General features: G+C 36.8%; 1 protein-coding gene across 2 annotated transcripts in view; it reads left to right on the top strand.

The window, feature by feature from the left end:
• Positions 1–19,892, top strand: part of LOC121405701 (tubby-related protein 3-like) — a 45,584-nt gene that overhangs the window by 7,295 nt on the left and 18,397 nt on the right. For both annotated transcript variants that reach the window (XM_041596620.1, XM_041596619.1), the window contains exon 2: positions 19,636–19,759. In XM_041596620.1, coding sequence (XP_041452554.1) covers positions 19,636–19,759 — 124 coding nt within the window. The remainder of the gene's footprint in view (positions 1–19,635; positions 19,760–19,892) is intronic.

The following is a 19,892-nucleotide window of genomic DNA, read 5'->3' as shown; positions in this document are numbered from 1 at the left end:
AATAAGCTTCACATCATTACTGAAATACTCCCCATACCATTGACTTTGTAACTGACACTTGATATAGCGCTTGGTTTTGATAGAGTAATTTACAACATCCTTTGGATATTCTATTAATAATGTAACCTCCGGTCTGTTCAGACAAGTCAAAAACATAGTACATTAAAACAAACCAAATATTTGATTGTATAAATAGTGTGATATATCGACCAGTGGTGTACATTGTGCAGTGTAGCAAGGAAATATTACATGGGGGTTGGTAGTCTGCAGGCACACACCCTGATTGAAACTTTGATCAACGATTGGGTCTCTATGCAAAGACTAGCACATACAAAACTTAGGGCCTTCAGTGCAAAAGGCAAATACTTTTAGGCTGCACTCTCAGACCCTTAACTCCAGTGAAGGGTTTGCACAGCAGACTAGGTGCTCGGGGTGATTTTTCCTCCGAAAGAGCGCTGGAATAAATGGTGGAAATTAAAAAGGAGCCTGGGAAAATCCCCATTCATGGCAATGTTTAAGCTTTAGATTTTAGGCTGTAGGTTGTAAATAAAAACATGTAGCCCCAAAAAATAAAATTAAATTAAAAAAATCCCTGAACAAGTAGTGAAAGTAGGTCTGGGGAGTGTTTCATGAAGAGTCTAGTCGGTGATTTTTACCGACTGATTTGCTCTCAGCCAATCAAATGCAAGAATATTCAGTAGCTAAGCTTATAACAATAGTTTGAGAAAATGCCCCCTGATGAATTTTGTTGGTTACGTGTAGCTCATACGCAATATTACATTTCAGTATACCAATTTGAAAACCAAAGTTGCATCTTTGAACTTGCTGAAGTTTTTTTTCCTATTTTTTTTTCAACTGCGTCGAGAAAGTATGTACAGAAGAGTTTATCAAACTTATAGATACATGTATTTTCTTAATATTTACCAAGATTGATGTATTAAAGATTATCTGGAAAACCCCTGCAGACACCACACTAAGCATTAAGTGTCATCAAAATAAATGTTCTTGGAAACAGAATCAATACTGAACAAGAACGTCTGCTCACTCGGGTGATGAGCATGTCATATCTGGAAGGTTTTGCAGCCTCTTTCTTATCTCAACTGTGAACCTGATAAAAATGGGGAAATTATTCAGTTGCTATGGATAATAGTGCTTTCTTGCAAATACATGTACATACATGTAGATGACTGCATTCTCTTGGAACATGCTTTCAGCTCTCAAACGATGGCAGTGCTACTATAAAAAAGATGGTGTCTGTCTTTACTCTAAGACACTAGTATTGTACATGTACCATGAAAACTCTTTTGTTTGTCAGCCCCCTTTCGAGTTCACACTCGATCCGCACACCATCTAACTTTGAATTCACAAAGATTTAAGTATGACTTAGAGTTGCATTTAAATGCCCAGTTGCGTGCGTTATAAAAGACCTGACCGCATTGGTCGGATCTTGCCAAGAGGACGTGCATTACTGGGTATTAATCAATAAGATTGCGCGTTGTATAACATTACACATACGCGACGGCATTTAAGTCCGACTCTACATGTAAAGTCATACTTAAGTCTTTGTGAAACACCCCCAGGATTCTCAAATAGTGTGGCTTGTGAGATCGAAGGTTTATTGCCCGCGCACTGCCACGCTGCACCACGTGTATGTGCATACTCTCCAACCAGGCATGGTGGCTCAGTGGTAGAGCGTCTGCCTCATGAACTGGGGGTCAAGGGTTCGATCCTTTGCCGAGTCATACCAAAGACTTATAAATATGGGACCTTCTGCCTTCTTGCTAAGCGCTCAGCATTTAGATTGGAGAAGGGTAATGATAGCATATTATGTCATGTAGGGCCCACTACACTCTTAAAAAATATTCCACATTATTTTTTTTAATTCATGAACACATTTTTTATTGCTGAGTCGACATTCTCATCCCCATTCTATCTGGAATATGATTAATTTGTGAAAGGAACGACGCTTAATGTGAAAGTCCCTATACTGATGTGCAGTGCTTCCTCTCTATACATGTACATGTAGATGTATGGAATCAACATGAAATCAGGGTTAGATGTGAACTGATCCCATCAAGTTTGCATACAGTACAGCATGCATGCAAAAATAGGAAGCTGTGAAAATACATGCAGTGAACTCCTTGAAATGACATTTTTCCTGCCCGAGTGATAAAGCTTGTGTATTTGAAACACGCCAAATAGCTGAGTAAATAGAGATTTATGTCTGATTTTTCAAGTGAAGGAAATTGTATGTGTATGTTGAGAAGAATCTAAATTGCAAAGGTGATAGATGTGGAAGGGTAGAGAGGCTGTCAATCGTAGAGGACTAATAAAGGAAAATAGAATACTGGTAGATCATAGAACGATATATAGCACAGATTTAAATCCACTCTTTACGTTTTAGTATATCTCCCCAAAAGTGTTGTTCACTGTTCCTGTAAGAACATGTAGGGGCAAAGGGGGAGGGGGCACTCATTTTTTTTTCAAATGTGGATGTGTATTTGTCAGTCTCAACTCTCAAAGTGGGTGGGGGGGAGGAGCTACGTAAATGGCTAGTTGGGGTACCCATGTTGGCGGATATTGGGAGCTAAAGTTTGATCACTTGAACCTTATTAAAACCCTTTGCGCTGATGTTGCAATCTTGCTGATTCATACAATTAAATTCAACAATCATAATTAGTTTTTTCCCCTACCTTCAAATTAGATTAGTTAATACAAGGCAGTAGTTCTTAGATAACATTATTACAGGGTGCTACATAAGCATTTGCCCGATTGCCCGGGGCAAGTAAAAGTTTTAATCCGCTCTTTACGTGGGCAAGTGCTTTGACGTCAAGACCAAAACTAATTGCCCAATTTGGGCAAGCAAAATTCTCACATTAGAATGACCAAAATTAGGGTCGATATGATGGATTGACCCTAATTTTGGTAAGATAAAATCACTTTGGAAAAGAAATAAGAAAGTAGATCAGTTCATGTAAAAAAAAAGAAACAAAAAGGTCAGTGGTTTATAAAACCGCAAAACTTTCTTTTGGAGAGGTAAAACTTTTTTTTTCATTGATTTTTTTCAGGCAAGTGAAATAGATTTTGGGGCAAGTATATTCCAGTGCTTCTAAAAAGTAGCACCTGCATTAGTATCAATGGTGCAATATGGAAATCTTGAAGTAAAGAAAATTAAATGGAAAAAATTGTCATTATTATCCCCCCCAAAAAAAAAATTAATTCAGCTTGCAAAGAGTTAACAAAGCTTACACTGTACAACATGATGTCAATGCAAAATGTATTTTTTTTATTTTCAGGGCTACTTTTCACAAGTTACTGCGTAATTCTGCAACATTGGATAAGCTTTCCAGGGTTCTTGTGAGGGGGGTAAATCGCCCCTAGCCCCCATGCAATTTTTCCCTGCAAGAAACGAATAGTACGAGATGACAGGAAATAGATTGCTCTTTATCAAAACAAGGATTACAACCTCCATAAAGGGAATAGAATACTGCATTTGGAGCACCAATTAAAGCAGATTCTGTTCTTTCATACATTGTCAGCAGGTCATTGCAAAGGCCTGCTGATAGTGGTAAAAAAAACACAAAAGACGCTTTAATTCCAGAGAGGGTTCATTAGAGAAAGGGCTAATTTGAGTCATTAGTTAATGTTTCTCAACCATGATGCTAAATGACAGGATTAAACGTTCAATGAATGGATCTAAATGGAGCTAATATATGCATATCCTGTTCTTTCTTTGTGTGGGGGGGGTCCTAGGGTGTCAATTGAGGCTTTTGTCTAGCAGGGCATGGACTGGAATTGTATTAGAAACCCCATGATCAGACAAATAAGGGATAACTTAAATTCAATATTAGATTCCTTTGATCATTAATCAAAACACAGGGAATTCCCCGATTGATTGCAAAACAGTGTTGAGTTTTAAAAACAATCAGAATCACTTCGTAAGTTGAAAATAAAGTAATGAAAATTGTATAGAAATGCACCACAGATCGTTATTATGAAGTGAGATTTCACAGATAGTTACAATGTAATTCAATTGAAGTGTCCTGCGTGCTCACTTTAAGATTGTAGGGTGCCCATTGGCCCCATTCCATATTAAGGCTAATAGTAATACTTTTATTGTAAATCTTGAATTTTCATGGATAGAAAATGCTCTGTAAACATGTGTATACTATTACTGTATGCCCCATCCATATGAACCAAGTTGTAACAATACTGTCAAGATTACCTGTCAGTCTATGCTCTATATAAATATATTTATTTTGCTCATAATCACTGCCAACAACAACAAAAAAAGATAATGAATAAATAAATCAAGGCTCTATTTCATCAACTTTTTATACTGTTCAAACTGCTCAAATATTTAATTTGAAGAGATTTTCAAAGTGCATAATGCCATTATAAAAGAAAATGAAGTTTATAAAGAGAAGAGAAGCAGTTTCAATTACTTGCTGAATGCATCTCGTTATTTATTCAAGATGCTATCATGATATTACTTGATTTTCCATCTGGATGGAATCCCTTTATTGGTTAAGATGTGATAGACAATCACCAGTGACTCTCACAGTAATCCTATCCCTTGGATTTATTTTTCACACCAATCTGGTATCATTCACACTATAAAAATCAACCGTTCTCAAGCAATATCAGTTGCTTTAGGTGCATAATTAACTATTTCAACTCTGGGCCCTCTAACTTAAAGCTTACTAATTGGTCGGTCCGAGTCAAGTGTACTATACACTGTAGTCTAAAGGCCCGTCTGTACCATCCCAAGTTATCAAATTAGCGCGCTATTTCTGATCTGGCAAATTATCCAGATCTGAACAATCTTGAGATTATTTGTAATGGAGACGCAAGTATTGCTCTAATTCATAGGATTAATTTTGAGATTGCAATCCCAAGTCAACTATGGATTATTTGCAAAATAGCGCGATATTTTACAAATTATCGCACTAATTCGCAGGTGCAGACGCACTCGGGATTATTTATTCACAGCATCAGACCATAATAAATCGATGCCTTGCTCAAGCAGGAATGGCTCTTCTTGCAATGGTGGAGACGGGGTTTCTTGAATCTCGAGATTAGTCGCGGAGAGGGCCGACCAGGCTAAAATCTCAAGATTGAGCAAACTTGAGATGGTGCAGCACCGCCTTATGGGAGGTTTTCACCGATGGCCTCGTTTCTCGGAATTATCGGCCTTGACCACATCCTTGCACAAGTTCACTCAACATGTAAATGTTTTGAATGAAGGCGCTTGGTGCATTCAAAGAATCAATCCTGTCGGTACCCATTGGCATTCACCTCACCTGGGTTGAGTGCAGCACAATTGGATAAATTTCTCGGTGAAGGAAAACAAGCAATGGCTGGGATTCGGACTCACATCCCTCTGATTGAAAGACAAAATTCGTAGCCAATAGACCATGACGCCCCCAGTAAATAGTCTCAAATTGAATTGGGAAAAATTTGATAATATTTTTGCCCTCCACACATGATCAATATAGGAGAAACAGGGCAAGGTGGCTGGCTGCAAGCAAAAAATCCAAAATGGAAATTAATAATACAAGAAAACATTTTTATTGAACTATGCCATTAGCCTAAATTGAATTTTGCTATTAAAGTGTTGACATGAAGGTGTCAGATGGTTTTTCACGTAACACCCCTTGATGCTTCTTTTTAACGGTATGTTCAAAACTGGATGTGTTATACATTTGAAGGTTCTCCATTGATTCAATTTTACACCAGGGAGTGATGAAATAGCTGAAAAAAAAAATTAATGAATAAAAGCAAAGTTCAGATGATTTGATCAGTCAACAGCTTTCAAAAATTGATTAAGGCTCTCAGTGAATACCATCATCTTTCTAACTGTCCTTGATTTTTTTTATATATACATTTTTAGAGATGTCTCATTCTGATGTTGTGCTAAATAAAATCAGAATATACATGTAAGTATTATCATTTTTATCTTTAGAGAGAAAAGGATATGTTTTGTTACATTTTGAAGATAAATCAGCAGTTCTTCATTACCTGTAGATGAACAGATTTGATTAAAATTTCCATGAATGCTATCCCATTTACAAGCATGTTTTGTGTTTTCGATTTGTGATTCTCGCTTGAGCAAAATGGTATGAACACAACTCAAAATAATTCCCAACTTTACCTAGAATAGGGACTCCATCATCCGGGGGCTTACAGTTTATAGGAGCTATTTGTGTGGTAATTTCATCCCATCGCCCAAGATCTGCACACGCTCCGTATCAGATGTCAGCCATCAATCTGGTGGACCGCGCCGTAAGCTGACATTCGTTTGGATAACGAATTCAGTGATGAACCCCCCGTTCCGGGCGAGGGCCATCATTGAAATACATAGATTCAAGAATCAAATACCGTTGCACGCTGCCCCCTGTACAGAGGGACAGGCAAATGTTTGTGTTTTTATCTGCTTCAATTCGAGCCTTATGTTCTTGTTGACCAGTGAATTTTGTAATTCCCGCAGGCTTTTGACAGGGATCACTCGGTTCCGGTAGACGAGTTAAAATTTCATTCCTCCGGACATTGTACTGCCTCTTGGGATTCGGTATGTCTGAGGAATACTTCATTTTCAACTTTCATGTAATGCAACTCTTACCAAGCCTGTACACATTGACAATTCTAGGATTGGTCTAAAAAAAGTCCAATTTGTAGATACAAACTTTTTATAATAATAGTTTGCATTATTACTTTCTGAGTTGTATTAAGATAGTGAGGTTTTAATGTCTCATTCCCTGCTTTCTCTTCATTCTCTGTTGTCTCTCTATCCCTTACCCCCCCCCCCCTGCCTCTCTCCCCTCTCATTCCCTTCCTCCCCTCCCTCCTTGTGCGCTGTGCAAACCCTTCACTCAAGATAAGGGTCTGAATTGGCAGCCTAGTCATACCTTGTGTACTACTGAAAGCCCTCTCGCTCATTGTTTTGTATTTGCTAGTCTTTGCATGGAGACACACTTGTTGATCAATGTTTCAATCAGGGTCTGTGCCTGCAGACTACTTTCCTCACTGCCTCCATCCCCTCATGGACCCTACTTGGGTCCATGCTCCCCTCCCTTCCCTCCCTCCCTCCTCCCCCATGGACCCTACTAGTGTCCATGCATCCCTCCCCTCACATTTGCTTCCTCACCCCCCTCCCTCCCTCCCTTAGAAATAAAAGAAAAAATGTAGAAAAATCCATTCATACTCGGTATGACATTTAGAACATTTTCCCATATAAAAGGACCCTATTTTTCAACACAAGTTACATGTAGTATGTACAATGATTAATGTCAAGGCATGGCTCAATCAGTACATGTAGCTTGTGCAGTGTTTCTGCTTTTGGATACTGAATGCTTTTCTTCGCCAACGTTTTGTGCTGTACGCAATCGGACAAAGTATAGGTCCAATCTGCTAATGGATGTTGGGAGAGCGCAATGTTATTCATGCTTGACTTGGTATTTTTTATTCGTCCGGATGCACCGTTTTGCTTGACTGCTTGTCATTTAAATTTAAAGAAATGTTCATCAATTATTAATATATATTTAATTCATGGTGCTGATTCAAACAAAATAAGAGCAGTCTAATGTAATGAATTTGAAAAAAAAATCTCACTTCTTTTATACTTTTTTCCTACTTAACACAGACATGATCTTTTTTGTTGATATTTTTGTCGGCTTTTCAGTCAGATTTGACTATTTAAGCCATGGGTATTATTAAATCCACAATCCAACTGATGAAAGTGATAATGGTATTTTTTTAAATTGTTATGGAATTGGTGAAGGTATTTAGAAATAATACTTCATTCCAAGGTGATTTGGATACATATCTTTCCCAAGCAAAACAAAACTTACAGTGTATTTGGTGATAATTTGCCTCATCCACTGAAAGTGGAACATGATTGTATCATATTGCACATATAGAATTTTTTTTTTTATATATATAAGGAAAGCAGGTATATATATATATATTTTTTTTTTGGGGGGGGGGAAGTGGCCTAATTCAGGCAAGGATTATAGTATATCTTCAGGGTACAGAAAAACCCAATTAAATCTCATCTACATGAACCTCTGTCTCAGATTTTATTCAATTAGTATCATATCAATCTAAAATTTTCTCTTTAAAATCATTTGATTTTTCAAGGAAACAATTACTTGACATCATGAATTTTCTGAAATATGATTTGGGTTTCAGTTTTTCAGTTCTGAATCTTCTTGATATACTCTTTTTTCCTGAATATATATATTTTCTTTATTTTATAGCTAACCCTAACTTGCATACATGTAGTGTAACCTTTTTTATAGAGCAATTCAATGTCCTGAATATCAAATCACAACTGACCCTACATAGCTTGCCTATACCTTAATGCAAATGGGATGCCTGATCACTACGGAATAGATTATCATTAAAAATCAAATCACAACTGACCCTAACTTTGAATTGAAGCATGACTTTCTGCAATGCAAATAAGGTATAGATTTTTTTTCATGCGATAGGTGGGATGGGTTTCGTTAATGTATTAGATTTCAAATGACAACTGACCGTAACTTTTATAGTAGCTGGTTTCACTGTGATGATGGGGTTTAAATTTTTAGCTGGGTAGGTTTTTTATTCTGTGCCTGATTGAATCTCAGCTGACCCTACTATTTGAAGTATCCTTTCTATCCTATCAAAGTACTTTTCAAAAATTCTATACATTGTAACCTAGAAACCTAAATAATAGATAATATAGGATTTGTATAGCACATGTATCCACCTTGCTAGGTGTTCAAGGCGCTCCTACATGTATATTACCCCGGCTAAGCTAGTCTACTGATTCTGGTGCGCACAGCTTTTTGAGGAATTACTTTCTGCTGGTTCCCATTTACCTCACCTGGGTCTAGTGCAGCACAGTGTGGATAAATTTCTTGCTCAAGAAAACAGAATGGCGAGGATTCGAACCCATGACCTTCTGTTTGAAAGGCGAGTGTCAGAACCACAAGACCACGATGCGCCCACATATGTACCAGCATCCCTTTCCTTCACTGATCTTTAAGAATAAATTTGTGAGAATATTTTTTTTTCACAAGATATAAATTTACCAAATTAAGATCAGTTTGTACACTGCGAAAATTGTTACAAGTTAAAACTACACCATGAGAGTCTTGTAGAGAATCACACTGGAATACAGGTCAGTGCTGAAGTAGTGGTGTAAGGTTCTGTTTGTTATTGTAACACTCTTTGGTGTAATGTTCAAACTCTGACATATTTCTAACAGGTCCTCGACATTTGCTCTGGAGACAAAATTACTCCACGATAGATTCCATGCACTAATCGAATCACTATTTTTTATTAAACTCTAGATTAAAAACTCTAATATACTCTAAACGTACAGGTAACACTATCTTATTGCAACCCTAACCCTACCCTTTATAGGATGGGGGGTCGGGTGTCCGGACACTTTATATTTTTGAAGCCGTGTTTTTAGTCATTGGATTACACTAAAAATATGAACTCAATAGTTGTAATCATCGTCTATTTTATTCTCTATAATATTTCCGAACGTTTTGGACTAAAAATTGATGAAACTCTGCCTTTATATTTCCAAATGACTTTTAAAAATTGATCGTCCGGACACACAACAACTGGGTATACATGTACATGTATGTACATCTTTAATAGACAAAAACCAGGAGCAATTGTAGGGCCTGTGTGATTCAGTTCATATCTCCCTTAGATCTATAATACGTGTATGTATACTTGGATGCACTGTAGTACATTCTGCTTCTTTTTTCCTTTTTTTTTGGGGGGGGCTTTGTGCATTTTTCAAGCGGACTTGTATTACCCTACAATGCACGTACCCCCCACCTTATAATAAAAAAAATCTACGGATTCTAGTGTATCTCTTATTCTCTAGACTCACTCTAATGTACCTACATGTACTTCTGCAGACAGTCATCATAAACAACGGGAAATTTTTTTTTTTCGGGGGGGGGGGGCTATTTTTCACATCCTACATTTGTACATTGTACTGCCTAATTGGCAATATTGGAATATGAATTGAATGTTGATTTTCTGGGGCTATATAGTGATTTTCCAGGGGTCTTCTGAGCATTTTGAGGGGCAAAATCACCCCTTCCCCCTTTTGTTCGGCATGAAACAATTTTGATTTTAATTCAAGCTACATGTTACATGCTACAAATTTGTAATGTAATAATTTGCATTTAACATGCAGTAAACCTACATAAAACAATTGACTTTTCATATCAGAGAGCCTATTCGTGTGAACGTGATCATTTGTTATGCCTTCCATAATAGACAAATAATGAGGTTAATACATGGTGATTACCCAGATTGAGGGGAGCTCATTATCATTGATTGTGTAGCCTCCAAATTGAAATCTAACATCGACCTGCCATAATCATTGCAAGATAATTGTTTTTCAAAGTTTTTTTTGTTATGGTTGAGTATAACACAGAACACAGGTGTGTGGTACATGTATAATCATTATCATACTGATCATCTAAAAAGGCATTGCAAGAAACTTGCAATCACTCTCAAGTCAGTTTGAGGTCAGTCTCAGTTTGAGTTGAATTAGATAATCTGTCACAAGTCTATTATAAAGACAGGCCCTAATTTTATGGCCTTAGAGTTTTTGTTATTTATTGCTAAAGATGATACTTGTATGCCTCTGAAAATATTATTTCATGTAGAAGTGCTGTCATCACCATCATCATCATGTCCTACAGTGTAAAGATGCCTATTTTTATTAAATGTAATTGGTATCATCATTCATCATTATCACTATCATCATCATCATCACCATCATCATCACCATCATCATCACCATCATCATCACCATCATCATCATCATCACCACCATCATCACCATCATTATCACCATCATCACTATCATCACCACCATCATCATCATCACCATATCATCATCACTATCATCATCATCACCATCAACATCATCATCACCATCATCATCACGACCATCATCATCATCACCACCATCATCACCACCATCATCACCATCATCATCACCATCATCATCACCATCATCATCACCATCATCATCACCACCATCATCATCACCACCATCATCACCACCATCACCACCATCATCATCATTATCACCACCATCATCACCACCATCATCATCACCATCATCATCACGAAAATCATCATCATCACCACCATCATCACCACCATCATCACCATCATCATCACCATCATCATCACCATCAACATCATCATCACGACCATCATCGTCATCACCACCATCATCACCACCATCATCACCATCATCATCACCATCATCATTACCATCATCAATACCATCATCATCACCACCATCATCATCACCATCATCATCATTATCACCATCATCATCATCACCATCATCATCATCACCATATCATCATCACTATCATTATCACCATCAACATCATCACCATCATCATCACGACCATCATCATCATCACCATCATCATCACCACCATCATCATCACCATCATCATCACCATCATCATCACCATCATCAACACCATCATCATCACCACCATCATCATCATTATCACCATCATCATCACCATCATCATCACCATCATCATCATCATCACCATATTATCATCACTTTCATCATCATCACCATCAACATCATCATCACCATCATCATCACGACCATCATCATCATCACCACCATCATCATCATCATCACCATCATCATCATCAATACCATCATCATCACCACCTTCATCATCACCATCATCATCAATACCATCATCATCACCATCATCTTCATTAAGCACCACATTTTTTTTCTGGATTGCATGTTCAGGGTGTACGACGACACAGCAAAATACTCTATGATCCCCCCCCCACCCTTGAGTTGCATATTTATGATCATACTGTATGTACATGTAATTTCAGGGGAATGCTCAGGGGAATGCTCATGGTGATTTTGCTCGGAAATTATCAAAAGGGCCTTGGGAAATCCTGGGCATTCCTTCGATGTTAGTCCATCCAGTGTTGCAGATTTATGCAGTAGATTGAGAAAAGAGGCCCCTGAAAATTAAAAAGAATTTGTTTTGCATACACGTATGTAGTTGCACAGACTATGAATATCAATCAGCCTCGATAGATGAACTGGAACTGTTTCATCATTATCGAAAGGGAAGGCACTTTTCTTGCTATGGTTCGTGGTTGGACATCTCATAGTGTGGGGAACTCGTGCGTTGCATTGCATTACATGCTTTACTGATTGTGACATTATTTGGAAGTACATAATGTATACTGTGCGTATTAATGAGGTGGAATGTTCAGAATGATAAATGAAACAAAGATTAAAGTCTGACTTAAGACAAGTCATACTTTGTATACCCTGTAATGATCAGGGCCCCGTCTTTAATACAAAGAGTTAAAATTGATCAAATCAATCACAACTACATGTATGGACGACCGGCAACATCAACAACTATTATGCATGTTTGTTCAAAATATTTTCTAGCTATGAACTATATTCATGCATTCATTTTTTCTCTTGAAAATTCACTGTGCTTCTCTTTGTATACAAAGGACATTGTGCAAAATTTTGTAGAAAAAAATATGACATTGATGGATTTCCGTAGAGTTAGGATTGATTGGATCAATTTAACTCTTCGTAAGACGGGCCCAGATCTCATATTATGATATTTTCATTTTAAATATTGCCAGTGCTGAATATATCTTACTTTAGTTTTGATCAGTCCTTTAAAATTGTTAAAGTATTTGATCTACATCATTCCAATGACTATCACAGGTAACAAAACAGCTGAGCAAGAAATATTATTTTAGGTTTGTTTGATCATGAATTTGTACTTCTGTTTGTAAATTTTATACTATTCCTTGTCAAAAGAAACTTTCCTTTTTATCCTGCATTGATTGCCCTACATCAGCATGGCTCATTTTATTGTTTTGAATTATGATGGATTTATTTCCTGTATATACATGTATGAGTAAAATTATACATATTGTGCACTGTAATCTGTTTTTTACATCAACGACATATACCTTGTCAAGGCTTTCAATGGAGACTTTTAAACATCGGAATTTCGAGTTCCTGCTTTATCAAGAATTATGGCTGCTGCTGTTGCCATGGCAATGGGCATAATGAAATATTGGTTTTGACAATTTAGTCAAGCTGTTTTCATGCATCGCTGAAGCTGTACTGAGTGTTGCACTTACACTAGAGAAAGATCATACCAGATGAAGTATGTGGATTGTACATGCAGAAAGGCTTTTTAATGCATTTACATGTGAACTTGTTTTTCAAGATGAGTAGGGGGAGGCATAACTTGACAGATCTTCCATAGGAAAGTGTTGTCATTTTAGAGCCCAAGAATGTCCTTTCTTTTAATATAAAACTGTAAAAGCAAAGTAGTTCTAAATCAGAAACAGAAAGAGATCAGTATGTGGCAGGCATGCCACTTCCCAGAATTACATGGGAGTACAGACATTTTCAATCTGTTTTCATTTAAAAGAAAGAGGTCATTCTAGATGATTTTCCGACTTTTTCATCGAGACTATGATTAAAATGGCATCCGTGTCATATCATTCCAGTGTGAGCTTTGAGGGTGACTATTTTTGCTGGTGGATGTTTCATAAAAGCTGTTTGTAAGATACGAACGACTTTACGAATGACTGGTGGTCCTTCCTTGTGCTATGTGATATCCCTATGTAATTGAGTCATGACCTATTAAACATGTTCCGGTCATGGGTAAAGTCATTCATAACTTTACGAACAGTTTTAGAAAACACCCACATTGACTTTATCTCGCTTGTATCTCGCACGCATTTGCCTGCAAGAGTGCAGTACAGTAAGTCTGATTTGCATGCACAAGGGTTTTGCACATGCTCAAATCTTAGTTGCGTTTATGATGCTTGTGAAGTTGTGATAACCTGCAACTCACCCACAAGACTTGCACAGGACAATGTGACAGGGTCTTTAAGAAGATGTGGAGAGAAGATTCTCACTTCTGATAGCAATCATTTGATTTGCATAGATGAGCTACCAAACACTTTCTCTGTTGCCTAGCAACGTCAAGTGTGTCATCTAGCAACCTGTAATTTGCTGTCGTGTTTAGTGAACACGCATGGAATAGGTAATTCAATTAGGGGGGACTAAGCTGTCTTATACATTGTGAAAGCAAATTGTTTGAAATCTATTGAAGTATAATTTCCAAGAATACTAACATGATATCGTGAAGGTTTATATTTAAATGTTCACTGTTCATGCATGTCTGTATTATTTGATAGTGTTTCTTGTAGAAATAATTAAAGGATAATGGTATTGAAGCCATGAAGTAGAAAAATGCTAGAAAGGATTTTTATCCCACCTCACTTGCACTTTGAGTTTTTTTTTTTTAGAAACACCATCAAACCAAGAGTAACCAGCATGAATACACTTCCCAAACACAAACTTCAAGAAAGTACAGATATAGAAAGTACATGTACATAAAATGTAAACCTGTAGAACTTTGTGCAGGGTACAGCTCCCTCTCACATTCAACTTCCTTTATTTTCATTGTGACTTAGAAAACTCCAAACTACATGTACTGTAGGTGGTCTAGTATGAACCGGTTAACGGAACCATCGATATGGTGTTTAATATCGCTTTTCTTCATGAACCTTGTCTTTTCATCTTGAGACTTGCGGCCGTTTTTAGAAAGAGGTACAACTATGGTGACTTTATAAGTTTCTAGCCATTATGGTAACTACAGTACCATGGCAATTAACAGGGCTCAGCAGCCAATCACACTCAAAGATCCCATGGTAGTTGCCATAATGACAAATAACAACAGTTGTATTAAACTCTAAATGAAACGGGCCCTTGAATGTTCACCCAGTTTTTTTGTGCAGGATGGTACATCCATGGCGTAATAAACATATCCAGGGCCCTGTCTTTCAAAGAGTTACGATTGATCCAATCAATCGTAACTCTATGGAAATCCATCAGTGTCACAAAGTTTTATACAGGATATTTGCACTATGTCCTTTGTAAACAAAGAGAAGCACAGTGAATTTTCAAGAGCACAATTATATGCATGAATATGCATCATAGTTGGAAAATATTTTGAACAAACAAGCATAATAGATGTTGACGTTGCTGGCCGTCCATAGTTGTGACTGATGGGATCAATTGCAACTCTTTGTAAGATGGGGCCAGGCCTGTAAACATAAAGCTCAGCGATTTATTGTTGGGCTGATTTTTAGGATTAATTGCATTGACTATTGTGTATGACCAATCATAGAAATCATTTTCACAATCAATCGCAAAGTCTTATGTTACCGAGCCCGGGAGTTTCGCATTCAAACTAATTCGACCTCATTGCCTGGCAGTGAGAGTGTTCAGATCGATACAGCTTGCTGGCAATGCAACTGTGAATGCTGGAAAAGCAATCCTCTGAATTTTGAATTGGTTCGCTGAATTGCTTCATTAGGAACCGGTTCAACCAGTTGACTACATGTTGCCTACAGTACATGTATGAAAAGGGATTTGCTCATTTTCTGGAGTCTTAAACTTTCATAACCTTATAATGTTCATGAGTCGTGCAGTGTAATGCATGAGTGATCACATATACTGTACATATAGATGTATTATTATTTTATAACGACTCCTTTAATACTCATTTTCACACTTGGGACATCATCTCTACGATGGAGATACCGGAACTTAGATTTTCATTGCATCAAATGTGCATGAGTCGTGCCGTTTGATTCATGAGTGATCACATATACATGTAGATGTACAAATGTATGTACATATTGTTTTATAATGACTCCCTATTAATTTTCACTCTGGGGATATCATCTCTATAATAGAGAAACCTGAAGTCATTGCATCAAAATGTACACGAGTCGTGCCATGTGATTTATGATTGATCACATATAGATGTACATATTATTTTATAACGACTCCTTTAATACTCATTTTCACACTTGGGACATCATCTCTACGATGGAGATACCGGAACTTAGATTTTCATTGCATCAAATGTGCATGAGTCGTGCCGTTTGATTCATGAGTGATCACATATAGATGTATGTACATATTGTTTTATAATGACTCCCTATGAATTTTCACTCTGGGGATATCATCTCTATAATAGAGAAACCTGAAGTCATTGCATCAAAATGTACACGAGTCGTGCCATGTGATTTATGATTGATCACATATAGATGTACATATTATTTTATAACGACTCCTTTAATATTAATTTTCTCACTTTAATAGGACATCATCTCTATGATGGAGATACCGGAACTTAGATTTTCATTGCATCAAATGTGCATGAGTCGTGCCGTTTGATTCATGAGTGATAACATATAGATGTATGTACATATTGTTTCATAATGACTCCCTATGAATTTTCACTCTGGGGATATCATCTCTATAATAGAGAAACCTGAAGTCATTGCATCATATGTACAAATCATGCCGTGTGATTCATGAGTGATCACATATAGAAGTACATATTGTTTTATAATGACTTCCTATTCATATTCACACTGGGGATATCATCTCTATGATGGAGAAACGGGAGAATGGTATCACGTTCTTACCACCCTCCTCCAATACCCTACTCCATGCTTTCTTCACACACACCATCACTGCCAGCCATCACCATGGCAACCATGACAGCTGATATTAATCCAGACTCGCTTTATTATTGATGGCTATAATCTTCAGATTGCTCTCTTTCCTCGACCAGACCGCTTCTTATTCTGTCGTGCTCAGAAAAGGAAATTGCCCTCATATTTTTTTCTTTGAAATGAAGATGAAGCGGGATTTGAAGCTGTATGTTTTTGTTTATCAATTTTTGCCAGTGTTTTTCGATTGACCTTTGTGGGAGTCACTTGGTCGTTTGTTATATTTGTGAAAAAATTATTTGACCCTGACAACAAAATAAAATCAATTGCCTCATATTTTTTTCAGAGATGAGAAGATTAGTTACATGTAGGCTGACTCTGATATGAATTTCCTAGATTATTGTTTGTACCTGTATATTTTGTTATATCAACTTCTGCAATATCTTTTAAGCCTTGTATTAGAATCAATAAAACATACCCTTTAGAAAAGAAAATAGATTAGAAGATACAGGGCAAGATGTTTTGTTTACATGCCTGTTTAGAAATTTTGCGAGTGTTTTGGATTTGCTTTCAAGGCAGTCACTAATCTTTTTGGCGTATTATTAGAATGAAGCCATGAAGGTTTATGCAGTTTGATCCTTTATACACGGAAAAAGATTTTTGAAAATGTTCATATTTTAATAGATCTTCAATTTGAAAATGCATTAAGGTCATAAATTGGAATCTGGGGTTTGATTTAATACGGATCATTCTTTATTTTTGTCCCATAAATATCCCAAAATTCTATGGGATTTTTTTTTAAAGGCAAGGCAGAGGGCAAAAACATATACATCTAAACGGGACTCGTGGTAAAAATCTCAAAATAAGTAAACAATCTGAAAATAATAATAATATGCAACATTTATATAGTGCTCAATGTAAATGTTTCTTAAGCGCTGCATACTATTACCTCGGCTTGTGCACATCTCCTGATTGGACGCTCGAGCATTCAAGGAATTCCCCCCTACCGGGTACCCATTTACTACACCTGGGTGGAGAGTGGCAAATGAAAATAAAAGCTTTGCCAAAGGACAAGAGTGCTGCAGTGGGATTTGAACCCCAGACCTTGTGGTTCAAAGTCAGGAGACTTATCCACTGAGCCTCACCACCTCTACATGATCAAATGACCTCACAAATGATTTTGGTAGAAAATGTGTAATTGCCACGAAATGGACAAAATGAGCTTTGCAGCCATGTGTCGGGTCTTAATCCAATGATTAAGCAATGATGATTAATACTCTGTCCCACATGTCCTCATCTGTGTTGGTGATTAATGGTGTGATCAGTATATTTCTCAGCTTAAATTTCATGATTTTACAGAGTATGGTTTATGTTGAACTAGATCTAAATCTACAATTAGAAAGTCAAAACCTTGATTCTAAAAACTCTCATGAAATCCTTGTCCGCTAAAAGTACAGGCACTCGGTTTTAAAGTGGAAATTAAAAATTGTCTTCTGGGGGTGTTTCACAAACAGTTTAAATGCAACTTTGATAGAGTATCAACACGCACATGATATGTAATGCGCAGTAGTGCGCACGTCCTCTGAGCATGATAGTAATATCTTCTATGCTGCCTGCCATTGGGAATTTAAGTGTGATTCTATGGGGTGTTGCAACAAAATATTTGCAATCAATTGCAAATTTCAGTTGCAAATTTACAAGTGATATTAATTTTAACTCAAGCAAATCAATACTTGTTGATGCGAAGCAGATCATCAATCAATTGCAAATTGGCAATGTAATGTACAACTTTCAATTGATTTTTGGACCTGAAATTGACTTGTGATCAATTGCATGTTTCTTGCAAAACCGCATTAGCTACACTTAAAGGAGAATGAAACCTTTGGAACAAGATAGCTTGTGTGAAAACAGAAAATCAAAGAAACAGATCAACAAAAGTTTGAGAAAAATCTGACAAATAATGAGAAAGTTATGAGCATTTGAATATTGCGACCACTAATGCTATGGAGATCCTCAAATTGGTAATGCAACAAAGGTGTGTAATGTCACTTGTGAACAACTCTCCCCATTACTTATGTATGCCTCTTTTATCACATCTATCAGTAGATCATGTGTTCTTTCTATAGGAGGGCATGTAATACAGATTTTTAAAGAATACATCATGGATAAAGAGTTTGTATCACCATGAGAAAAAGAAAAAAAGAGAAATTTTGAGGGTATTTTATAGTCCATCAAAGGAAAAGTTGTTCACATGTGACATTACTATCCTTGTCGCATTGCCAATGGGAGGATCTCCATAGCATTAGTGATTGCAATATTCAAATGCTCATAACTTTCTCATTGTTTGTCCGATTTTTCTCAAACTTTCTTTGTTCTTATTCTTTGATTTTTCTGTTTCGACACAAGCCTACTTGTTCCAAAGGTTTCATTTCCCTTTAAAGGGGAAGTTCACCCTGAAGAAAACTTTGTTGTAAAAATAGCAGAAAAAATATTAAAAAACATTGGTGAAGGTTTGAGGAAAATCCGTCAAAGAGTAAGAAAGTTATTAGAGTTCAAAGTTTTGGATTTGTGACATCATAAACGAGCAGCTGCCCCATGTGTTACATGTATGTAATATAAAATGCATGAATTTCTAATTTTGCATGATTCCTGATGACTTGATTTTGTTACCTATTCATGATCGGGTGTGAAATGATTTGTCTATTGATATACATATTAAGGTACAGTGAAAAAACATTTTTAATTTTCTGAGAAAATGAAGTTTCATTGATTTTTTACCATTCGCTATGTAGGAATGCTGCTCGCATATGACGTCACAAATCAAATTATTGAAATTCTGATAACTTTTTAATTATTTGATGAATTTTTCTCAAAACTTCGGCAATATTTTTTATTATTTTTTCTGCTATTTTTACAATAAACTTTTTGTCAGGGTGAACTTCCCCTTTAAATCTTTGAGAAACACTGCCCAGTACTTGGCAAACCCTCATGCGTTTTTCATTCTCTTTTCTATCTCCTCCTTAGAAGTCGGACGAGCCAGCCACACAGTGACTGGAGCTCAGGAGGGAGTGGTCCACCGGGCGCCATCATGGATGACGATCATTCCAATTCACCCAATGTCATCAGACAACAAAAACTTGAAAAACAGGTGAATTTCAATCGTTTTATTAATTGAGCTTTGCAGCCATGTGTCGGGTCTCAATCCAATGATTAAGCAATGATGATTAATACTCTGTCCCACATGTCCTCATCTGTGTTGGTGATAGGTGTGATCATTATTT

Source organism: Lytechinus variegatus, chromosome 19 (genome assembly GCF_018143015.1).
Source record: "Lytechinus variegatus isolate NC3 chromosome 19, Lvar_3.0, whole genome shotgun sequence".
Lineage (NCBI taxonomy): Eukaryota > Metazoa > Echinodermata > Echinoidea > Temnopleuroida > Toxopneustidae > Lytechinus > Lytechinus variegatus.
This window is presented reverse-complemented; position numbering and strand designations above follow the sequence as displayed.